The 25563-nt window shown below is 36.2% G+C and overlaps 1 protein-coding gene across 1 annotated transcript in view; it reads left to right on the top strand.

Annotated features, from left to right (window-relative positions):
* The window catches only part of Ccdc186 (coiled-coil domain containing 186), a 41528-nt gene extending 24514 nt beyond the window's left edge, over positions 1 to 17014 (top strand). The window contains exons 7-16 of the mRNA XM_047553480.1: positions 3456 to 3560; positions 4012 to 4110; positions 4269 to 4355; positions 5490 to 5632; positions 8810 to 9065; positions 9699 to 9888; positions 11162 to 11242; positions 12350 to 12560; positions 13716 to 13935; positions 14782 to 17014. Of these exons, the coding sequence (XP_047409436.1) occupies positions 3456 to 3560; positions 4012 to 4110; positions 4269 to 4355; positions 5490 to 5632; positions 8810 to 9065; positions 9699 to 9888; positions 11162 to 11242; positions 12350 to 12560; positions 13716 to 13935; positions 14782 to 14865 (1476 nt within the window). The 3' untranslated portion in view covers positions 14866 to 17014. The remainder of the gene's footprint in view (positions 1 to 3455; positions 3561 to 4011; positions 4111 to 4268; positions 4356 to 5489; positions 5633 to 8809; positions 9066 to 9698; positions 9889 to 11161; positions 11243 to 12349; positions 12561 to 13715; positions 13936 to 14781) is intronic.
* Positions 17015 to 25563: the final 8549 nt, after the last annotated feature.

Raw genomic sequence — 25563 nt, 5'->3', positions numbered from 1 at the left:
ATTTTGAGTGTAGTGAATAAAGAATAAAAGAAGATGATCAATGTATCTCACATACTTGATCATCTACCCGGTGGCTACCTTTTCACCAGCCTAGTCTCAGAATAAGATGATCTCACCAAAGCATAGATGTGACTGGCAATAAATATGGCAGTAGTTCTTTGGCAACATGATTTGGCAGTTCTGGGTACTTGCCAGACAATTCTGCTTCAGAGAAAGCTAGAATAATGGAATCTGGTATTGATGCAGTACCTAGACCAAAAGGATGCAAGAGATCTAATATGTGACCAGGATTGATACATTTTATGACATGTTCCTTCCACAGGGTCACCTAAAGCAAGACTCTGCTATTTAATGTGCTCGTCTGAGGTGGTTGTATTGTCTGTGATAGTCTTATTCCTAAAAGGTGTATTTTCTCATAAAGCCCACTAATGGAAGCTAGATCTCACTTTAAATTAGCTTTGCCATTTCATCCCCCTACTAAACTGTATTCTGTGTTCTGTTCTATTATTATTCTGTACTATAACCCTATTTTTTTGACAATATTCTATTGCATTATGGAATAATAAGATCCAGATTTATCCTCCCATCTTCTAAAATGAAAAAATTCAAGCATTGAATAAAAAAGACAAAATATATGAAGTGAAGGTTTTTAGACTTGAGACAACAGGCAGCATGAGACAATGACCCTTGAATGAAGGGAAACAAATGTACAGTGCCAGGAGATTTTCAGGCTGCAGCACAATGAGAGGAACCTGAACAGAGGCCAGCAGTCACCCTGAATAAAAGAGACAGAGTTGAAAGTGTGGGGAACAGGGAGGACAGAGTTGCAGAGATGAGAAAGGAGTAGGCCAGTGATCCCTAGAGCTACTCAGGGCTGGGAACTGTTCGTGTTTCCACCAACCAGAGAGAAAAGCTCTCCACACCCAGGGCAGCAAGTACCCCGCAAAAAGATACTGTTTTAGTTGTGGAGACCCGTTAGTCCTACACTAAAGTTTCTTGTGGACCCACCTTATAAAGCTTTAAAAGCAATTTTATTTCAAGTAAACTAGCTATGCCCTAAAACAAAATCCAAAAGTATTTAATAAAAATCTTGACCTAAGAATATAAAATTCACTGTTTAGCCAATGAAAAATTACCAGCATGCAAGAAAATATAGCCTATAATGAGAATAAAGGAACAGATCTATAAATGATACACATTATAGGAAAATACATAAGGATGTTAAAACAGCTACTATAAATATACTCTTGTATGTTGAAGAAGATAAATAAAAGCATGAGTATGATAAGGAGAGACATGGAAGACAGTAAAAAGACCAAATTGCCATATCTGAGATGAAAAATACTCTGGATGGGCTTAACAACAGATAGCACTGCAGAAGACAAGATCAGTGTACTTGAAAACAGCAGTAGAGAACTGCGTGCCAGTGAATACCACATTTGTAACTTCTCCCCAGAACTCCAGATTCACGAATTCAACTGACAGTACTTCACACCTGACATCTTAGATAACTTAGAGGCATCTTAAACTTAACACTTCGAAACCTGAACTAATGGCACTTCCCGCCATTGCTTGCCTATCTCAATAAATTGCAATTCATCCTTGTAATTGCTCAGGCCAAAGTCCTTGAATTTATCCTTGTTTATTCCCAGTCACAGTATCCAATCCCTAGCAAATCCCCTCTGTTCATGTCCTTCAAGTCTTTACCTGTCAGCTTCTCAGAAAGCCTCTAACTGTCTAAACTTTCAGCACCTCCCCCCAGATTTCTCATGTCCTTACTTTATTTTTATTCCTTAGCACTTCTCACTAATATATCATTTACATATGTATTTTATTTTTTATTTAACTCTTAAATAACAGGAAAAGAAATTTATTTAACTCTAAAATTTAAAAAAATTAAAAAGCTGACTTTAGAATGTCAGCTTCAGGAGAGCAGGGATTTGTCCATTTTTTTGCACAACTATTTCCCCAGAGCATAGAACAGTACCTGGTACATAGTAGTTGCTCAGTTAATAACAAATGAACAAATGAAATAGTCGATACCTTAGCCTAAACATATTTACTGTGATTCTTTTCTTTGTTCAAACATTTATTTAATAAATATTGTTGGCATATAGGAACCTCTTTATTGCTATTTTTTAAGTAGATGAAGCAAGCACCTACCATGAGTCAACTCTGCTTTAGTTGTTGATGAATTAAAGACCAGCAACTCAAAGTATTATAACTGAGTTCTTAACTATATGGTAGATATGTTTCTTAAAAATGACATATAAAGAATGAGACCGATGTCATTACCCTATGTAAATGTATGATTACACAAATGGTATGAATCTACATTGTGCACAACCATAGAAACAAAAAGAAGTACCCCATTTGTGTACAATGAGTCAAAATGCAGTCTGTAAAAATTAAAAAAAAATTTTAAATGACATATAGAAAGCAGTGTGTAAAGCAGAGATGCAAGTTCAAGGGTTCAAGAAATGATGGAAAAGTTATTCCAACTGGAACAGCAGGAAAAAGGAATAAAGAAAAATTAGTATTTGCTGTTGGGGAAAACCAAACTAAGTAAAACAAAAGGTCTATATTAGGAATTCCTTCATTAGTTCTGTAAATATACATTGAGCAAGTAATACATAAATACTCAGTGAGTTGCTGTCCAGAAGCTGTATACTCAATTGGGTAAACATAAGCTTCAGTACAGTGTATCAGTTGTTAGAATCCAAGGCACCCCTGGATTCCACCTGTGGGAAGTGAAGCTACTAGAAGATGATACCTAAACTCTCTTTGGAAATTCCACCATAGCCCAAACGATGGCACTGAATCAGTTCTGTGCAGGAGAATTACAAAGAGCTGAAGAGCAGGAGTTATATCTTTGAAAATCACCAAAGAATAGAAAGCCAGTCAAGGAAGAGTGAAGAAAGAAGAAAAGGAGGAGATATTGTCTTGTAATGGAAACAAAATTAGGATATTTAAAGAGTCAGGGGTGGCCAGGGAGCAGGTAAGAAAAGAATATAAATGAGAAAAAGTAATTGAATTTGATGAGAGTAGTACAGAAAAAATCTTCATAATTGCCATTTTAGAAGAATGGTGAGGAATGAAACCATATTGCAGCATCAATTAATTAAAATGCAGTTCTGAGTAGATAAAATAGTATTTTGGCCATAAACCAAAATACTGTCTTTCATGTAAGGATGTGCAAAGAACTGTTTGACACTTTGCTCTTCTTCTCAGGTTAATAACTTCTGTTAATTTTTTGAAAAGTACTTAACTTTGTTTAATGGCTATCAGTTCACTGTGTAGGCCATTTAACTTTCTGGTAGAAACACAAAATATTATTGCAAAAATAGTGTGCCATCCCTTGATGCAGTTCTAGGACAGGAACTTTCCTACTCTATGGTTACTCTTCCCTATTCTTCATATCACTGTGGCCAACTTTTCTTTCTTTGTCAATGCAGGAAACCAAAGATAAACTCAAAGAAACAACAACAAAGTTAACACAAGCAAAGGAAGAAGCAGATCAGATACGACAAAACTGTCAGGATATGATAAAAACATATCAGGTATGCTTAGCTTTTCAAATAAGTTGGTAACAAATTATACCAAATATCAGTATTCTGGTTTCTTTCAATTTCTGTATTGTCAATATCTGAAGTATAGAATGGATTTGATAGAACAGTTAAATAAATTGCAGGTTATTTCTCAAACTACATACAGCCCAAATGGATCTTTTTAGAGCAGTTTTTAACCAAATGAAATTCCTAAAGAATGTCAGAAGGACAAAGAATGCAAAGAAATTTAGAACTTTAAAAAAGAAACTAACTTCTATTATGTTATGTAATATGCTATTCTTGTTCATGCAAAATTGACATTTAAAATTCAATGCATTGTTCAATTTTAGATACATAAGCTATATATTTTCACTATTAGTAAACTCAGCTGCAAAACTTGCTTAGGTTTTCAAAGTATAAAACTTGAAAAATTGTCATTTTTTTTTTGTTTTCCTTCCATTAGGAGTCTGAAGAAATTAAATCAAATGAGCTTGATGCAAAGCTTAGAGTCACAAAAGGAGAACTTGAAAAACAAATGCAAGAAAAATCTGACCAGCTCGAGGTGAATACTTTTGCTCTTTGTATATCCTAGACTATGTAGTAAATACAGAAAGAGAGATAGAGTAGGTGTTGTCATCTGGTTTTAAAGCCTTTTGGAACAAGTACGCAGTACATTTTAGATGTAGTTTAGTGCATTATGATTTGTGATTTCTTTTAAAGATGCATCATGCCAAAATTAAGGAACTAGAAGATCTGAAGAGGACCTTTAAGGAGGGTATGGATGAACTGCGAACACTAAGGACAAAGGTAATCAAATCTTTAGTTATGACTCCAAAGGAAGAAGGGTAAATAACTTTAACTTTGGATTTACTCTGATTTTGTAAGGGGTAGGGAAAAGATAGTTACATAGAAATTTTCCAAAATAGCTGGGCGCAGTGGCACACACCTATAATTCTAACTACTTGAGAGACTAGGCAAGAGGATCGCAAATTCAAGGCTAGTCCGGGCAACTTAGTGAGACCCTGTCTCAAAGGGTTCAATTCTCAGTACTGCAAGGAAGGAATGAAGGAAGGGAGGGAGGAAGGGGAGAGAGAGAGGGAGGGAGAGAAAGAAATTCTAAAAAATAAAAGAAATCAGAAGAATAGAATAGCAATTCCCTGGTAACATAATCAACTTTCGTTGAAATGAAAATATCCCATGTTAGTCCCTTTGAAGTATTTTCCAACGTTTATATTCCATAGCATATTTGCTCTAATTATAACTTATCCTTGGGCCTTTCATCTGAAGATAGTTGTTTTAGCAAATCATTTGGAGAAACTGAATCTTAAGAACTGTGAGTGCCAGAAAATAATAAGAAAACTATCTTTCCGTTTCTCCTTGAGTATGTTTAATAGTTCTAGATGGGTACAGTTTTAATTTCTAACAGTCTGTTAAATGGGTACAGTTTTAATTTCTAAAGTCTGTTAAATCTCTTCCAGTATTTGAAGTCTTTGCCACAGTAATGTACCTTTTAATATGATTATGAATATTGTATATTATCACAGGTATCATTTATTTAGAAATAGGCCTTTTATTTACCACTTTGAATTTGAGATCACCTAATAATTTTCAAAGCGCTTTTCATATACCTTCCTATTTGTTCTCCATGTCAGTTATTTGAGGTAGTTAGGGAAGATATATCCTTTTTTTTTTTTTTTTTTTTTTAAATGAGGAAATGAAAATCCAGTAAAAAATAAAGTGACATGCTTAAACTCTCATGATTACATAAGAAATCTGCAACTAAAATCCATGACTTTAACTTCCCATTGTATTTTATTCACACGAACTAATACTACTTTAGAATTAAGCCTAGATTTCTAATATGTAACCACTATCTGAAATAGTTTATAAGGAACAAGAAAATACTGTTTGTAGTTTAAATTGGTTACGATCATTTGATAGGCAAAATGTCTAGAAGATGAACGATTAAGAACAGAAGATGAATTATCGAAATACAAGGAAATTATTAATCGCCAAAAAGCCGAAATTCAGAATTTATTGGATAAAGTGAAAATTGCAGATCAGATACAGGATCAGCTTCAAAGGTACAAAATTAACAACATCTCTTTGTGTTAATAAATAAGCTTTTTACTTCTGTTTCAGGATTCTATTTTTAAATGGAATTATTGTGTTAAGAACAATTTTTACAGTTTTAATAGCTAAAATTTTTAAATTTTCTCTCTTCACTTGAACGTTTTTGGACTGACTTTGAGCTCCCACCATGGCTTCTAAAAATCAAAGTTTATATTCCCTAGTATAATTTTCTATAGCAATTTATAAGACATGTGCAATAACAATTTATAAGACAGATAGGTTTTATTTAGTTCCAACAGCTTTGAAATTCCATTACTTATGCAGAATACTTTTTTTTCCTTCTAAATGGTAAATCTAGAAGGTTATCTAAAATCTAGATTTTTGAATGTGTATTGCTTGTAATGTCATGAGTTGACATTATTCCTTTTCCTCTCATGAAACTATGTATCTAAGCTCCATTTCTGGTATTACCTGGCAGAGCCTTGATTCAGGTTGAATTCAAATAGTGTCTTCTTTTCTGCATCTTACCAACACCCAAGGTGCTGAAATAATCTCAACCATCATCCAGATTGACACTGCAGAAGTTCATGACCTTCTGAGTTCATGAGTTGACCTCAACTAGGAGTATTCATGCACTTCTGATCCTACTACATGTCCTTGATCAGAGCTTCTACCCGATCCTCTTAGCATCTCTTCGAAACCTGATCATTTTCCTCACACTTCAGGTTTTCCCTTTACCTCTCTGCCCCTGGCAGATGATTACTTATTTAGGGAAAAAGATAAACTGTCAGATGATAATATTCTCAGCATGTTGCTATTAGTCCTTTGAACTTCCCACATCTGCATTTATTCTTTCCTTTGTTTCTGTTATCTTGGAAGAAATGCTCCTCTCTGATCTAATTATTTTTTCTATTTCTGTTGTGGATCCATGTTCTTCTGCCTTCTCTGACCTTTCTGGATTATTCCCTTTTTATCCCACCCACTTCTTTTGCTAACTTTCCTTTTCTTTCTATATTTAGAAAGTGATCATATTTTTAAAAAATCAAAACTCTTAGGACTTTCCCCTACTTTTCACAATCAAACTTCTTATAGAATTAGCTATACTTACTCATTCCCTGTTTCTTTACTTCCTTTGCTGGATTTCTCTCTACTTTATTCTAGCTTTAACCTCAGCATTCCGTAAAAACTAATATCTCCTTAACTATGATGGACATAGCTCAGACCCAGCTTGGCTTGAATTCTTAGTATCTTTTAACAGTCCTGAACTCACCTTTCTTGAAATGCTCTGTTACTTTGGCTCTGTTTTTATCATGCTCCTCTGGTGTCGCTGCCTTTTGGGCTATGCTTTCTTAGTTTTCTTAGCAGACTTTTCTTTCTGTCAGAAAACCCTCTTGTGTTCAAATTTTATCATACACCTGGGTGATCCTAATTGTTCCTCTAGTGTGCAGCAGGTCGTTTGAATCATTATCTGCTTAGCTGTAGGCACACAAGTACCTAAAACACTTCAAACTTTAACATATCCAAAATTGATTCCTTTCTCTTGTCCACAAATGTGCTTCTCCTTTCATGTTCTGTGGATAAGTGATGAATGTAGAGCATCCAAATGACTGTCTAACCCAGAAACCTGGGGACCATGCTTGACTCTTCTCTCCTTCCTCTCACATACCTAGCCAGTCCCAAAGTCTTAGTGATGTCAACTGTTTAATATCATTCAAGCACATTGACTTTTTTATATCCCATCTCCTGCCACCATAGTCTAAGCCATTGTCAGCTCTCATCTGGAAAACTCTGTAGCTCATAAACTGACTTTTCTGTTTATTTTTTTTCCATGACATTTCTACACTATCATTAGCATTAACCTTTTTAAAAAAACGTTTTCTCAAAACCTTTCAGTGATTTCTCTTTGCCTCAGAGACTGCCTAGGTAGTTCAGATGCCTTCGCATGCTTGTAAGGTTCATGACCTGTTCCTTGCTTTTTCTGTGCCTTCCTCTTTTTCACTCTTGAATTTCAGCTGTACTTTGTTAATGGATATTTGAGGACTGTGTCAACCCATGTCAAGTGCTAAGGATGTTGATGTCATCAGTGCTGAACTGATGTTGGTACCAACAAGAAGCCCTTCTCCTCTTCCCGAAACTCATTTTGTTTTCCCACAAATTCCTGCTTTTCTTTTAGGTCAGGGATCAACAAATTATGGCCCACAAGCCAAGTCTAGCCTACCACCTCATTTTGTAAGTGTGGTTTTTTGAGAATATAGCCACACTCATTCAAATCCATATTGTCTGTGGCTGCTTTCATACTATAGTGGCAAAGTGGAACTATTGCAACAAAATCCAGATGCCCAGACACCTACTTATTTACTGTCTGGACTTAAGCAGACAGTAAGTGGTACTTTAAATATTAGTTTGAGCATCACTTATATGAGTTTAGGCAACTTGCTCTGTTTTCATCAAAAACAGTTAACATACTCTTGTAATTTCCCTACTTGATTAAAAGCTCTTAAAAGCAGAAGCATATAGTCCTGTTCACTTACATTCTTAGCTCTTAGTTCCTATCAATTTATTCATTCATAAATGTCGGGGTTTCCAGGACCCCCAGCCTTGGGCACGGTCAAGATGGCGCCTGACGCTGAGCCAAAAGCGGCCAGCTATACAGTAAACAACCAGCGAATTCCAATGATTGGCTAGTTAACGATGTGATTAGAGCATGCCCCCCTCGTGTACCTATTCTATGCCTGCAGCTGTCCGCGGTTTACCTCGAGTGGCCCCCCCCCATTGGTTAAAGTGTATATAAGCCTGGTGGGTGGGAGAGTAAGGGCGGCTGCGGAAGAAGCGGCGGCTGCGGAAGAAGCGGCGGCTGCGGAAGAAGCAGGCTGCGGAAGAAGCAGAGGGCGGAAGAAGCTGGGAGTGCGCAGAAGCTGAGAGAAGAAGCTGAGAGAAGAGAAGCTGGGAATGCGCGGAAGCTGGGAGTAAGAGAAGTGTAGGAGAGGGACTGTGCATAATAAACTTCCAAAGCTTCAGACGTTTGTCGTGTCTCTCTCTGCGGCCAGAGGGAACGCGATACATAAGTATTTGGATGAATGAACAAAAGTACCGATATAAAGCATTGCATTAAGTGAAAATTCCCAAACCATTAATTTAATGTTTCTTAATAGTTTTATACTTTCTGAAATATAAACTTTGTTTTTTAGAGGTAAACAAGAAATTGAAAATTTGAAGGAAGAAGTGGAAAGTCTTAATTCTTTGATTAATGACCTACAAAAAGACATCGAAGGCAGTAGGAAAAGAGAATCTGAGCTACTGCTATTCACAGAAAAGCTCACTAGTAAGAATGCACAGCTTCAGTCTGAATCCAATTCTTTGCAGTCACAATATGATAAACTTTCCTGTAGTGAAAGTCAGTTGCAAAGCCAATGTGAACAAATGAAACAGACAAATCTTAATTTGGTAAGTATACATGTACATTTAATGCTTGAAACAATATAGTTAGAAGCACAGATTAAAATTTCCATATAGCATGAAAGTAGTAGTAGTTAATTTAAGTTCTTTTCTATTGGCACTGACTTTCTGGTAATTTCAAATGCTTTAAAAAAATGTTGGCTTTTCCTTTTAACTTATGTATTTGTAATAAAATTTCTCCCTAAAATGAAAAAGAATATTTCACTTTTAAAAATAAGAAAGCCATGGTTTCTGTCATTCCTAACTAGAATCACTATATATTTCTTAAAAGGTCATGCTTTAAATTTCTGTTTGTTAAAATAGTTTCAAAGTGGTTAATATTTCCAAGTTATTAGAATGTCTTCAAATTACTCGTAAAGAATAGTTGGAGGTTTTGAAATTTCAAAAATTCAGAGACCTGTGTCACAGGTTGTTTTGCATGTGCAGAACAGCATACTCATTAGTGTATCCCTTTGCCTCATTACATGAGAACTTGAAGGAGTCAGTAAACAAAACCTCCTGAGGAATAGTTACAGAAGAATTGCTGCTTTCAAGGACCATGTATTTTTAAGGTTGTAAATTGAGCAATAGAAACAAATACATGATTTAATTTTTTTTCATTTTATCTTATTTAATATTCAGGAAAGTAGATTGTTAAAAGAGGAAGAACTTCGAAAAGAGGAAGTTCACATTCTGCAGGCCGACCTCACATGTAAACAAACAGAAGTTAAAGCATTGAGTACCCAGGTAGAAGAATTGAAAGATGAGTTAGTAACCCAAAGACGTAAACATGCCTCTAATGTCAAGGATCTTACCAAGCAACTTCAGCAAGGTATAAAATTCTTCCACATTTATACCTTGAATGTGTTTGTTTCTTTTAACCTTTAAAGATTTTATAGAGAAAATGTATTTCAGGTTCTACCACATTCATTGGAGCTGTATATTCCTTTTAACATATTTATTTTCATAGACAAAATTACTAACCTTGCAATACCATGAATTGTCTGTCTTCTATGCTAAAGGATATTTATTCACAGAGCCACAGATGGGAGAATGGTGGTAGGTAGTACCTTAGGGCAATAGTGTCTAAACTTTTTTGATTACATACTTTTTTATCAGTAAAAAATATTTGGTTTTCTCCAATTTATGTGTTTATTTGTGCATTTTAGATATGTATTACATAAAAATAGAAATTTAAAAAGATTTCTCTTCAAGCATAAATAGTATTTGTAATATTTTCTACCTACATGTGCCTATGAATTGATCTGCACAGCATCTCAGGTACCTGGGTCTACATCTTGCAGTCCTCTAACTTAGAGATGGTTGATACCTAGCTCTTCATCTGGGTCTCAGGAAACAGACCCAGAAAGTTCATAAATTACCTGAACATGACAATGGATAGCTAGAATTGAAACCCAGGTTTCTTTCATTTAAAAATGCATACATGTTATTGGGTGTCAGTACTATGTGCTTGCAATACAAAGATGAATAAGAGAAGTATTCCAACAGGCTATTCTCTTCCATTTTCCACAACTTTGTTTATATTCAAATAGGGTGAAATGTAGTGGTAAAAGAGACTTTGCATTACTTAATATGAATATATTCAGTTATTTGCTGTAAGAATTTGGTTTGTTTTTATACTTGTAATTGAAGGGAAATTTCTGGTAGGATCCTCTAAATCTGTCAGGACATTTTTCTTTCTTTCTTTTGTTAGTTGTAGATGGACACAGTACCTTTATTTTATTTATTTATAATGCAATGCGGTGCTGAGGATTGAACCCAGTGCCTCACACATGCTAGGCAAGCACTCTATCACTAAGCCAAAACCCCAGCTCCTATCAGTACTCCTGAAAGTTAAGTTCAGTAAAGTAAGTGATGCCAGTGTCAGTTATCATGCTGTCATTTTTATATATTTTGTATTTGATCTATACATTTCCAAATGTCATTTTATATGAATGGCATCTACAGCTTTCTAAGGCGGGTACTCAAGAACTTTGTCTTATTATCTATACCATTTTTCACTAAGTGAATTTAGCAACTACAATCAGGGATGATCAGGATGGTCATGATGCTTATTGCAAGTAATCCATTTATTTTTCCTTTAGCACGAAGAAAATTAGATCAGGTTGAGAATGGAAGCTATGATAAAGAAGTTAGCAGCATGGGAAGTCGTTCTAGTTCATCAGGTAAAAAAAAAATGGTTTTAGTTGTTATTTAGTTATTGAATATAAAAATAAATAACATTTTGGGTCTTAAAAAGTTTGGTATGCTTTGTTTCCTTTTCAAACAAAATATTAGAGTTATATATAATTATTTTGTAATAAATGTGATTCTCTGTTATAACTACTACATTATACTGTCTCCTAGGAATTGCACATTAAGAGGCAAAACATTATCAGCTATTAAAATAGTGAAAAAAATGTGTAGTAGAATGAACATGAATTGGAAATTACTCTTATGTATTGAGATCCCACCTCTGCCATTTTTTAAAATATTTTCTTTATATTCCATTCTACTACTCTCTCACTAAGTTGCTGAGGTTGACCTCAAACTTGCAATTCTCCTATCTCAGCCTCCCAAGATGCTGAGATTATAGGCATGCACCATCATGCCCAGTTTTTGCCATTTATTATATAATGTTAGATAAGATATGTTACTTATCTTATGTCTATACAGTGCAGTTGAGAAATAGATTTTTTTAGGGTAAAGAGGACCAGAAATTCATTTCATTGATATTGGTAAGAGCTAACCATCATGCTTCCTGTAATGCACTGAGTGCTTCACATATATTAACTCATCTAAATGAAGTAAATATTTAAATAATCTTATGAGGTAAATAATAATTTCTCCAAAGACACACAATTAAGAAGTGGAAGTGTAGGATTTGAACCTAGACAGGCTGACTCCTGAGCATAATCTGCTGTATTCTGTCCTCCTCTCCTATACCCCACGTTCTGTTCCCCTCTGCTTTTTTTCTGTTCTCTTATACTTTAATTTTGGTCTGACTTACACTTGTTATTCTTTTTTCTTAAGCTCTTTTGTTTCTCTATTGCCACTTCCTCATCCTGTTCCTGAGAGACATAAGAAACAGACACTTTGGTATTTTATTATCAGTATATTCAGAAATAAGAAGTTGGTTAGCCAGTGACCTGTGTGTTCTGCATCCAGCTATGTTAGAGTGAATATTTGAAAATGATACCAAAATAAATGATATGTGAGATGAGAGTCTAGCAGGCTAGACTACATATAATATCTAAACTGATTTTTTTTTCCTCTGCGTGCATGTCATTTAGGGTCCCTTAATGCTCGAAGCAGTGCAGAAGATCGATCTCCAGAAAATACTGGGTCAGCAGTAGCTGTGGATAACTTCCCAGAAGTGGACAAGGCCATGTTGATTGAAAGGATAGTTAGGTTGCAGAAAGCACATGCCCGGAAAAACGAAAAGATAGAATTTATGGAGGACCACATCAAACAATTGGTGGAAGAAATTAGGAAAAAAACAAAGTATGTATTATTATGGTAGCATAATCTGTTCCAAAGGCTACAATTCTCATGGTAAAAGTACTCTTTTCAAAATGAATCATATCAAGACCCTGTCTTTCAAAAAATAATTCTTTCTTTTTTTTAAACTTGAGAAAGGGACTCACATGTTGCCCTGGCTGGTATCAAACTCCTGGGCTCAAGCATCTCTCCTTCTCAGCCTCCCAAGTAGCTGGGACTACAGGTGGGTGCCACCATGCCCAGCTTAATAATTCTTATAATCATTCAGTTCCAAATATTTTATGATCACCTACTGGATTCTAGGTTTTGGGAATACAGAAATTAAAGAAAACACAGATCTAGGACAGGGAGAGTTACTCAGTGGTAGAGTGCTCGCATAGCATGCACAAGACCCTTGAAGATGACAATAGAGTTCAGTAGTGTGTTACTTGGCTTTTTATTTTCATGATTATGACTCCAAGAGATCTAAGGTTTTGTATATTTTTTTTTCCTGTTGAGCAAGACATAATTAGGTAATTCCTTATATTATACCTATGACTTAGCATTATCTTACTTATTTCTTACAGCCATTGAGTGAGAGTGAGTTCTTTGATTTTGCAGATAAGTTAACCGGGGCCTAGATGAAATCACTCTGTTAGGGTTATCCTCTTGTAAGGGGCAGACCTAGAGCTGGAGACCCAGACCCAGCTCTGACTGACTCCAAAGCTTGTCCTATGCCATATTCCTCTCAAGATACTGTACTCGTTTAAGTAAGAGATGTTGCTTCTGTATTGCAGGTCTTTTTTCCTAACCCTTTTTAATTTTGAAATATTTTAAATATATTACTAAAAGTTTGCCTATGATTTTTAAAAGAAAGTATAATAATAGGAAAACAATATTAATAGAAATCATAGCAATAAAATAGTTGCATAAATATCTTATATAAATAAGGAAATTTAAAAAGCAGTATATATATCTTTAATCATGATAGAATAAAAATAAAATAGCTGAAGAAACCATCTGAATAAGGAAAATCTTTTCTAATACACTTAGGTTATTATTCTAATAGGTACTTATTTTACACTAGGCCTCTTTATGCTTCTGATTGGTTGATTCTTGCAAACTCCAGTATTTTTAATTCCTCAGGTACACAATTGATAGTGTCATTTTGTTTTTCAGAATAATTCAGAGTTACATTTTACGAGAAGAATCAGGCACACTTTCTTCAGAGGCTTCTGATTTTAACAAAGTTCATTTAAGTAGACGAGGTGGCATCATGGCATCTTTATATACATCTCATCCTGCTGATAGTGGATTAACACTGGAACTGTCTTTGGAAATCAACCGAAAATTGCAGGCTGTTTTGGAGGATACATTACTAAAAAATATTACTTTGAAGGTATTTGTGTTTCTCATTCACTTACCAATAAGTAAAATGGTGCCTCTTTCTTAGTCTCATTTGGCACTTAGGTGGGCTAATTCTGATATGCGATTTTCTGTTACTCAGAGATAAAAGTTTCATGTTTTTCTCTTTTGAAAGCATAATTTTAAACTAAATCAGTTTAGTTATTGGACAGTAGGATGAATTATATATTTTGCAATGGAAGACCTTTGACATACATTATAATTATAGGTCATTGATGAAATACTTTAAGATTGTGGAGTTTCTAATATGTTTTGCAACTTTCTTTTATTTTCTGCAGCTATTATCTTTTTATTGAATATAGGCTTTGATAGTTAGTAATGGATTTAAAAAATAATTTTTAAATTAGTAATTAATCACTTTATGTATTGAATTGCTATAGCTGCAATAAAAAGGTTAAATATGAGCTGGATATAATGGAACACACCTGAAATTCCAGCTTCTTGGGAGGTTGAGGAGGGTTACAAGTTCAAGGCCAACCTGGGCAACTCAATGATACTGTGTCTCAAAATAAAATTTTTTGAAAAGTGAGCTAAGGGATGTAGCTCAGGGATAGAGCACTTGCCTAGCATGTGCAAGGCCCTGGGTTTAATCCCCACTATCATTAAAAAAAAAAAAAACATTAAATACAACTGAAAAAGACAAGTCTACTTTATAAAAACAGCTGTGTATCTAATTCAGTTCACTAATGCACTTAGCATTTTTCAACTAAATACCACACCTTCAGTTTCAAAATCTAGGCAATAATAGTTCAAATTGAATCTTTTTATTTATTATACTTAGTAGTTCTGTTTTCTCTCTCTTTTCCCCTAACTACTAAAGGAAAATCTACAAACACTTGGAACAGAAATAGAACGTCTTATTAAACACCAGCATGAACTAGAGCAGAGGACAAAGAAAACCTAATACAAAGTTCTTGCCCAGTAAACAGATAAAAGCCACCCAGGAGCAGGTGCCACTGACCAGTGTTGTTGGAAACATTTCCCTACTTTGTGTATAAGCCAGTCAAAAATTTGTTTTGCTTCATCTGTATAAAAAAAAGTATCCTTTTAAAAATGGATGCATTGCTGTGCATACTGTAAGAGCGTAGGCTTTGATGAAATTTGTTTTTATATGGTGCAATACAACAGCCTGTCACTGAGTCTAAACAACTGAATTTGCTCATAGTCATGTTAAGTGCTGATCATTACTACGAGGGCTTTTAAAAACCCCTTCTCCATGTTTTTCCCTTTAAAATATGTCAAAAATGATTCAGCTTTAAAAATTATCCATGAAAAGACAGAAGGTGTTACTCATTCAGTGATTTACTATGTCCACAACACCAAGAAAAGTAAAGACATCATAAAAGTGTTTGTTTTGAACTAGACACAGTGGTATGTACCTAGAGTCCCAGCTATTCAGGGGCCGAGGGGAGGATCACACGAAACCAGGAGTTTGAGGCCAACCTGTGCAACATAGCAAAATCCATCTCAAAAAATATTTTTTAAAAAATGTTATGACACTCCAGTATAATATTTGGTTGTGTTTTAAGGGTGCATTTGAGTACTTAAATCTTTGTTTTAGTTTTAATGAAAACTGAACGTAATAGAAAAGTCAGTTATTGGTAAGTGGCAATGATTAGACATTGTACGTCTCTGTCAGGTTTCCTTGTCTATCGTAGGTCCATTTTTTCAGATTTGGATTGAGTTTATAGTTGAATTATTAAAATCTTCAGTTACTTAAAATACAGTTTAAAATAACATATTCATAGAAAAATTATCTATGGACTTAAGTTATATTTTAAAATGTGAAGTGGATCCCATCATTAGAACAGAGAGATGAATGATTCTTAGAAATGGAAATACTTTAATTTTACTAGCATCATTTAAAGATAAATGGACTATGTTTTAAGGTACTCACTAAGAACCAGTTTCCCAAGAGTAAGCAGCATATGGCACTGTTAACCATTTGAGCACCATTCTTCACTATTGATACAATGAAATATATATCAAATTGGCGTGATTATGCAGTTCCCCCAAATGTGTTTTGGTATACTTATTTAAAACACAAAATAATTACATATCTAAAACCAAAGGAATTTTTAAGCCAAATTATTGTATTTTGTTGGATTTTTACAATATTTATTTCGGATGTACACTTAAGTGTTGCAATCATATCAATATTTCTGTCATTGAATTTTTTTCTTACCTCCTTTTATTTCTCATCTGTTATAATTTCTTTGACTTTGCATTACATTTGGATCCTTTATATAGTAGGACACCTTGGCTCATCTGCAGGTTTGTTGTCACAAACCTCATTGTTTTAGATTTTGTCAACCTTATTTTCCCCTCAAAAGGAAGTAAACTTTGGGGTGCTAGATTAGAAGCCTTGAAAGAATTGTATGGGCTTTCATAGTTGGACTTGTGGCAATGTCCTTTTAATGGGTTTCGACTTTTTTTTTTTAAATCAACTTAATATTGTTTAAAAGGTAATTTAGTAAAGATCAGGTCATTCATTGTAGTGTCTTAATTTTTGTGCATATCAAGTTATATGTTGTCATTCTAAACAAATATCTTTTTACTTCAAAATGAAAATACACACTCAAAGGTGTTTTATTTAAAATAGTTATAAAAATTGTTAGTTTTATCTTAATGTGTCTTGCTCTTTTTATCAATAATAATTTATCAAAATAAAAAAATAAGAGGGTAAGTGCAATAAAATCTGAATTATTTTCCCATTTGTTTCTAGACATATGGTTGATACTCCAAAAGTCTACTTACAGTAGGCACCATATCTAAATTTTTCTGGTTTCTCATGTGCTGTAGATTCATAAACTACAAGATTTGAATTTTTTCCCTCTAGGGTACAAAATGTATAATGGAGACCCAATAGTGATCAGATCCATAGTTTTCAATGCCTATACACTTTCAAATACACACACACATACACTCTCTTACTGTAGACAAAAATGGAGCATTCAGTATTAATATTTGTGCCACCATCTGCCACCATTTTAGAGGAAGATCATTAAAAGCCATATTTTGATGGTATTATTGTCATTTTTACTGATAAACTATGGAAAATTTTTGAAGGAAATGCTTTGTTTTCTTTTTGTTCTTCAGTATCTACTGCTCCCTTTTATATATAGATCAGGACTGAGCAACGTACTGTATAAAAATGTGCGTGTGTTAGAGATACCCATTTCTGTCCTAATTTGTAAACAGCTCCTGATGGTAAGGATTTGGAGGGTATTCCACTCGTTACTATGTTGAATAGAGAAAGAGAAGAATGAGGTGTCTGGGGAAGAATAAACCTGAGACCTACAGGGAAATTTGTTTTATGTTTGATATTGTACACATCAATAGCTCTTTAGATTAGCTAGCAATAATTTGATATCTTTGAGCAGGAAATTTTTAGTACTTGTGTACACTTCATGGGTTCTGATTTGAAAGTGACTACTTGCTGTGACTCCCTTTCTCCCATCCCAGTTCGTACCTTAGTCTGTTAAAAAAAAAAAAAAAAAAAAAAAGTTGTAAGGATCAAAAATGGTAGGTTTGAAGAGAAGAATTCATTTGAACTTTGATAGTAGTTTTTGTGTTTTTTTGGTTTTATGTTCTAATTATCATTTAAAGTGATTCAGGCAACGAACATGTTATTTATTCACTTAATAAACACATTTATTCATTTAATGAACACATTTTAAACCTACCTTGTAGGTATTGTATTGTGATTAAATTGGTAAACAGAGCAGGCAGGGCACCTCCCATCCTCATAGAGCTTACAATCTAAAGAAAATTGCGGGGAGGCAGTAGGAGCTGGTTTTGGGGCCTCTTCATTCATGCCAGCCCCTGCTTGACTGAGAAATTTCACTCAGGCATGAAACTTGGGAAACTGAATCCTTGCCGAGGTATACTGAGAGCAAACTGTTGTTTTTGGGTGGTTCTGCACATTTCCTGACTTTTGTCACAGTTTAATGTTTAATTATTCTTTAAGAAAAAGGAAGAAAAATCTGAACACCATAAAATGGTTTTTACCATTGTAGTAAATTATTAATGCCTACTTGATGTTCATAAAGATGAACTAATTATTCTTTAAGAAGAAGGAAAAAAATCTGAGCACCATACAATGACATTAGGTTTTTACCATTGTAGTAAATTATTAATGTCCACTTGATGTTCTTAAAGATGAATCTAATTGTTGTCATCCATTTTTCCAAACTTTGTTTTGTGGTATACTATTATTTTATAAAGATTTTTATATACAAACAGACCAAGATTTACTTACCAGTGAAAGAAGGAAAAAAATAAAACCATTAGCAACCACTAATTTTATAAATGTTATATATGCTACCCTGGTGAAAATATTTTTATAAATGATGTTGTCATTCATATTTCATGAATTTTGACTTTAGGGGCCTATTTTCCAGTTAAGATTTTTTTTAAGCAAAAAATTTATTTTTTAACACTGAGATTGTTAATTTTAAACTAACACCAGTTGGTGGCACTAGAAACCTGAAATTTTAAAGGCTGAACAAGAGGAATAATTGAAAAAAGTATCCAAACATGAATTTTCAGAAAAACAAAAATATAATTGAATATTAAAAATGTATTTTTCTTCTGAATGGAATTCTTTTTTTTTAAATGCATATGGCTGTCCATTTTGACTGTGATGATGAAATTGTTTATCTTCCAGAGGACATGTATGTGTGTGCGTTGTATAGATAATCTTTAATTTAATTACACTGTTCATTTTGTAAATGTTTCTGTATAAAATGAAGCTTTATAAGATTATGTACATATTATACTTATTAAATAGGTAATGCCTGTTTACCAAGTTGTATTTTAATGGCATCTTTAATTATTTGTTTACATGCATCACTTACTAAATGGACCGATTCTCCAGACTTGGCAAGGTTGATTCAAATTGCTTGAATTTTCTGTTTTAAACTAGACTGGGAATTTTCACTTTCAATATTTATCTTTGTCCTTCCAATATGATTGAAATCATGATTAGAAGTTAGTAAAGGGATTAAGTTAAATGACAGGTTATATTTTAAATTTTTGTTCATTGATTGCAAAATTCGGCATTTTAAGACTCTGGACCTGCAGGTGCGTGAACATTTCTTATTGAACCTGATAACTTGATATATTCAGATTTTCCACAAAACTATGGAACTTACTTGCCTACGTTGTCTGGCTTTAATAATAAAGAATTAATTATGTGCTAAAAAACAGCATTAATTTAATCAAGTTAATGTGTGTGATGGTGTGTGATGTATTTTTCACATCACAGGGTGTTAGTCTCCATTTTGCTAACAGTTTAGGTACACTTCAGTTATGCCACATTCCTTAATGAGGTCATTCTTAGAAACCAGAATCTGGAATACAAGCAAAGTTAATAGAGTGAAGGAGGCTTTCCTAACATCCTGGTAGTTTACATTCAGGAGCCTGTGGATTTGCTTGCAAGAGAAAGGAATATCCAGGCAAGGAGTACTGGTTGGGGAAGGTGCTGCTGGCCTGTGGGTGGTAATTTAAGCCATGGAGCAGGAGGAAACTTGAACTGGAGGTGTAGTTAAGGAAGGAAACTTTACCAATGCCTCTCCCTTCTGCTAACTATGTGAGTCCCATTAAATAGTATGCAGAAGCTCAAGTCAAGCAATTGGAAGCTCACTCCAATGAGCTCCTTATATCCAAGTCTGGTTTTTCTTAATGGAGTCACCTTAAATTAATGAATGCAGAATGAGTACATGCTGCTTTAGGGTGGGCAGCTCAGGAGGGTTGCTCTGGCCGACTGTGCTGATTGCTGAGTTTTAGTGATTCTGAGAACAATGTCCCCACACATGATGTCTGTAGAGGTGCTCTGTTGATTGCTTATTTGAGAAACTAGATTGATATTTTTTTTTTCCCCAAAACTGGAGGTAGAAGAATACATTCAAGAAATATTCTATTTCCAAACAATTTCCAGGCCTTTTTTTTTTTTTTTTTCTTCATTGCCTAAGAGCCATGCTTTTTGCAAGGCTGCCTGCCTCTAGTCTATGCCAGTGAACGCTGTGGGATGCTATATTCAAGAGACAGTGTCTCTACTATCTAACCTGGTGCAAAAGTAGCTCTATTGAAAGTTTAGGACTCACTTGTGGATAGTCAAGTTTCTAGGATGGCCAATTTCTAGGTACAGTAACTCAGTATATTCAATATTAGACTGACTTTCCATATCATATACTTCACTGTAATTTTTGTCTTTAGTAAAAATTTCAAGGGCAGAAAGTGAGTTGTAATGTTTACAGACCCTACCTCTTGCTTATCCCAAGAAATAAACATCCATTAAACCTGCCGTGCTACTTAATTTTGTTTCCTTTTCTTGTTATGAACACTAACACAAGTCCCCCAGCCCTGCTGCCCTTGATGTAGTTCTGGAGCTGCACCGCTGGCCACCTCCATAGGAGAGCTTGGTCAGTGTCCATTTGGCTCCCAGTGGAACCCGAGGAATAAATCCCTTCTCTTCCCCAGAAACCAAGTCTAAAGGGTCCATGCCAAAGGAGGGTGCTTCTCTGGGTCTCAACTACTTTGTTCCTGAATTTTGTGCTTTGTGTTAATCTGGGCGAGGGTGCAGAGGATTGTAGGGAGAGCTTGTGGGTGGAACAGGCTGTTGGAAAGGTCCATTCCTAGTGTCTCTAGTTGAAATTCAGAACTCATAGAAATAGCATTATATATAGCGGATGCTTTCTTAAGAATTAGTTGCAGTTTGTGGATGTAAAAAAGACTTCTCCAGGGACAAGGATGCTGCTGAGTGATAGAGGGCTTGCTTGGCATGCATGAGGTCCTGAGTTTGACTTCGAGCACTACAGCACACAACACAAACACATGCTTGTGCGTGCACGCGAAGCTTTGTGTGGTTGCTCGAAAACATGTATTTCCTTTTTTCCTTTATATAGTTGAATGACTTCTAAGTCCCAGGCAGGGCACCAACTTTCAAAAAAAAAGTTGAAACAGAAGTTCCAGGTGCCTTTCCTGAAATTGAATGATCCACTCTCACAGCTGATCTTAGGTTTAAGTGGTCAACACCAGGCACTTGGATGGCTGCAAAGCATGTGAGCTGGTGGTTTTCAATGAGCATGTTCCAGCAACACCTTGGTATATAATAGGAAGACACATTTTCCTTTTGACCCACCTAACTGTGCCCCTGCAACAGACTTAACACTCAAAGGAACAATCAGAATACTTCATCGGTCTCCAGCAGGGTTGGCTGTGTTGGGTCCCCGGAGTTTACCAGTTCCTTCCTTATCCCGTGTGAATGGGCTTTACCAGGTCAGACAAGTGAGGAAGAGATGAAATGGAAAAGGAACCAAACTTAACAAAAATCCTCATTTGTCAAGTTCACTTTTGTCAAATTCCAGTTTAGACGGTGAGCGCTCCGCCTCGTGCTGTCTGCCACGTGAGGCAGGGCTGGCAGCTGGCAACGGGGAGTGCTCCGTAGAGGATGTTCCACGGGGACTCCAATTTCCTTCTGTACCTTCGTATAATTAAACCAGAGAAATAGCAGTTTAAACGCTTGCGTATGTAAAAGCTTTTTAAAAGGAAAGGGTTGCTATGCTGAAGTCCCATCAGTGGTCAACTTGGTGTGTGGTGGAGGAGTGTTGGGTAGATGGGGTAGGAGGGACAGGGCTTTTTTATGCAATGGTTGCTCTAATTTTTTGAGTATATTCACACATTACATAATATAAAGTTGACTTCTGAAAGCTAAAAAAAAAAACCATTTTAGGAGCTCATTACTTAAAAGTATACTGAGTTTTTTTTTTTCCTTTTTTTCAGTTTAACCTCAGTTTTCAGATACTCATTAACAGATAAATACATAACAAAGAGTATCATAGTTTCTGGAAATGGGAGCAGAGGCCTCTTTTGTTTTTGTTCTGGGGGTAGGTGGGCTAAGGTCGTAGTTCAAATGCTGGTGAGGTCTAGAGAGCCGTGGTTCACACTTCCTAATAAAGCTGTCTACCTAATTCTGTCCCCCAGTGAAGTTCAAAGGCACCCTGAGTAATTCTGGGTATTGTTCTCAGCATAAGAAATGTAGCTACATCTGTGGTCATCTATGTCCTTGGAGATGCTATTATGTGTTTTATAAATTTACTCAATGCTATATTTACTTAGAAAGCAAAGTAGTTTTTAGGAGCTATTCTGGTCAAAAATTAAATGCAGCAGACTATTGCTTTTGTACTTTAAAAATGTTTGCTTTCCCTTTGAGATGCTAAGGAGCACAATTAAAAAGACAAACCTATCAAGAGGGACAGAGAACTCCTAATTAACTGCTTTGAGACTCAGACAACCCCACAACTAAAACTGATAGAGCTCAGTCATCCTCCCAGGATCTTATTGCTAGTTGTTTGTTGAGCTGGAATTTGAACTTGGTCTTGGTTTCTGTTGCCTCCCCAAAGTCAAAAGTTCTACTATCTCAGTAAGTGGGTTAAAGACACATTTAGATTCCTTTGCAGTAATATGGTTTTAAGATAAAGCCCAATAACATATCCATTTTTTAAGTATATTTTTTTAGTTGTCAATGGACCTTTATTTTACTTAATTTGTATGTGGTGCTAAAGATTGAACCCAGTGCGTCAGGCATGCCAGGCAAGCCCTGTACCACTGAGCCATGTCCCCAGCCCAAGATATCGTTTAAAGATGTACACCCTGAGCGTGGGACGTGAGCCATCTCTTGACGGGAGACTTGCTTCCTCTCTTCCTCCCGATTGCCTTCGACTTCTCTCTTCCTCTTACTGCAATCAGAGAAGTAAAACCAGCCAGTAAATGTTGGAAGGGGGAATCAATTAATAGATCACATTATAATTTTCCTGAGAGTCTGGCCAATGAATACAGTGTGGCTACACTTTCTGTGCCCTGCCCTGTTGAGGATGCCCAGAGACTCCCTGTCCTGCCCACTCCATCCAAGGCAGCCAGAGAACACAGAGGGCTGCAAAGTGTTCTGGACTTGGAAGACCCCACCTTGCCACTATTGTGACCCCCGACACAGTCATTTCTTTGAGCTTTAGTTTTCCGTTCTGCAGATCTATACAATGCGATATATATTCTGTAGGTAAATATGACTAGGGGAATAACATGTGAGGGTCTGGATTTGATCCCTAGCATTGCAAATTTTAAAAGATGATTTAAAATGTAGGGTGCACATGTCTGTGTACTTTAAAAATTGTTGCTTTAATAGCATAACCTTTATGACAAAGTGAAAAATATCATTTATATATATTTGTGTGTGTGTATCTACATTATTTTTTTTGTACTGAGGATTCAATCCAGAGGCATATTACCACTGAGCTACATCCTAGTCCTTCTTATTTCATATTTTGAGACAGGGTCTCACTACATTGCTGAAGCTGGTCTCAAATTTGCAATCCTCCTGCCTCGACCTCCCAAGTCACTGGGATTACAAGTGTGTGCCACCAAGCCCAGCTGTTTGTGAATATGTAAAGAAAAAGTTCTCGGTGGCTACATGCCGATGCAACGGTGTTTTCTCCTGGAGAGTGGTAGACTTTCACACCTCACATTCTTCAATGAGTAGTTATTTTTGTTATAGTTAACTTTGAAACTTTTTCTCTAAGAATCATACCCTGTGCCTGGCACCCTAGGAGTGCACAGTAAAAGGAAGGGGGAGGGAGAGAATGTTTTACATGTGTATTTGTCCTCTGAAAAGATCCCATTCAGTTTTCTGACTCCCTCGGCAGAGACTTGAGTGGAAAGTAGGAGAAGGTGCTGCCCCTTGCTGAAAGCGAGCAGCACTCCTTTAAGCAGCATCCTCTGAAAAGACCAAGGGTCCAGTCCTAGCCTCAGACCATTGTTTGGTTTTCCAACAGTAATCTGAGGACATCTGTGGCCTACTCCTGTTTCTGCAGTGAACTAGTGGTGGGGGCAGCAGCTGGTCCTGAGAATGCTCTAGAAGAATGAAAGCACCCTGCATGCACGCACCACTCACTTCTAACCCCACCCCACCCTCTGCATAACTACGGGTGTAGCAGGACGCACATTCAGATGGCTGGAGCTCTTACGTTAATAATGTTGGACGTTCTCCACAGCTCTGTCCTCAGGGCCCGGGTCACTTGCAAACAGACTGGGAATGCTTTACCCCTTTGTAGAAAGGGGGCAGGAAAGGGGGGAAAAGCACTGAAGGGATTGGGATTCCTACTAATTCCAGGAAAAGTGAGGTGTTGGTATGAGTTGCATCCTACCAGTTCCCTTGGTGAAGGAGGTCTAGGTGTTGCCTCTCCAACCAGAGAAAAGCAGACATGCAGCTGACATCTCTGCCCTGTCCCCTGCTGTGCAGCTAGCTGCCGTTCTCTTAACTTTTCATAAAGCTTCCTCATCAATGTTTTGCTTAGGTTCTACGTTGCTTCCAAAGCAATATGGATAAGTTGCTTCTACCTCAATTTTTGTTTTGATAGAATTTAGAGTGGCTGCTTCCACTAAAACTCAGTCATAATGCTAATAAGTAGGATACACAGGTAGGATAATTTTTCCATCTTTTTTCTAGATTTTTCTGTTTGGATTATTTCATGTAATTGGATTTTATTTCCACTGTGACTTATGAGCTGTGTCTCTTTTGAAATTGCCTTAGTGTTTGTCCTAGAGTTTACGAAATGTCTTTATCATTTGAACTGGATCATGCATTATGAGCCACTACAGGGAAGGGGCCATGCTGGTCTTTTGTGACAGACCCAAACTGACCTCATTCTAGATCTTCTACCTGCTTTCTTGCTGGATGACAAGAAACAAAGACCAACAGGTCCTATAGACCAGTCTCAAGTTTAGGAGCCCTCAAGGGGGAACTTACAGTTGCAGAGTGATCAGACTCTCGGGATTCACAGACGAGGAAAATTTTGAAAACAAAATTCTGAACTTGCTTTTATTTTGCAAGATTTAAGAAATGAATTAGCACTTATCACCATAACCTCATAAAAGACAGGATGTTTTAGCACTATGGAGGAGAAAAGGTTCAGAGATTCACTTTTTAAACTGAGTTTAGCTCTAGGAAATACTGTATTTTTCTCACTTCACTGTGACCTGATAATTGAAAACCATTGACCTTGCCCAGCCCTTATATGAGGAGGCAAAAGCCCTACAGGAAGAAGCCATCTGCCTGAGATCACACCTGGCCAGTCTTTTCCTGGCTCTGTAGGCACTGAGGACCCTGATAGCGTCTATAGCACAGCACCCTTCCTTGGAACCAAGTGGATTAAAGGTTCTCTGAAGACAGAAGGTGTGTTGGTTATGGATTTATTGCCTCCCAGCTCCAAATGCCCTCTTCAGTGTCTGCTCTGGGACCAGAGTTCCCGTAAGCATTTCTCCATTAAAGCTTGATGTTTAGCTTTCTCAGGAGAAGGCAATGGAGGACATGAGAGGTTGAAGAAGCTTCCGGAATTTCTGTAGGGACTGGACATCAGCCTTGTACATTGAGGACATCTGGCCAGCCATGACCCAGAACTCTCACCTTCAGCAACCTCACAGACCTCACAGCCTCGACCTGGTGATAACCATGCAAACCAAAGCATCTGGCACACAGCTACCTATGCTCCAGAGGTTCACAGAAAGAGTAGTCACTCCATCTGTAAGTTTCCAAGTAGCCCAGTGC

This window comes from Sciurus carolinensis, chromosome 5 (genome assembly GCF_902686445.1).
Source record: "Sciurus carolinensis chromosome 5, mSciCar1.2, whole genome shotgun sequence".
Classification (NCBI taxonomy): domain Eukaryota; kingdom Metazoa; phylum Chordata; class Mammalia; order Rodentia; family Sciuridae; genus Sciurus; species Sciurus carolinensis.
Note: the sequence above shows the minus strand (reverse complement) of the source record. Positions and strands in the feature narration are given on the sequence as shown.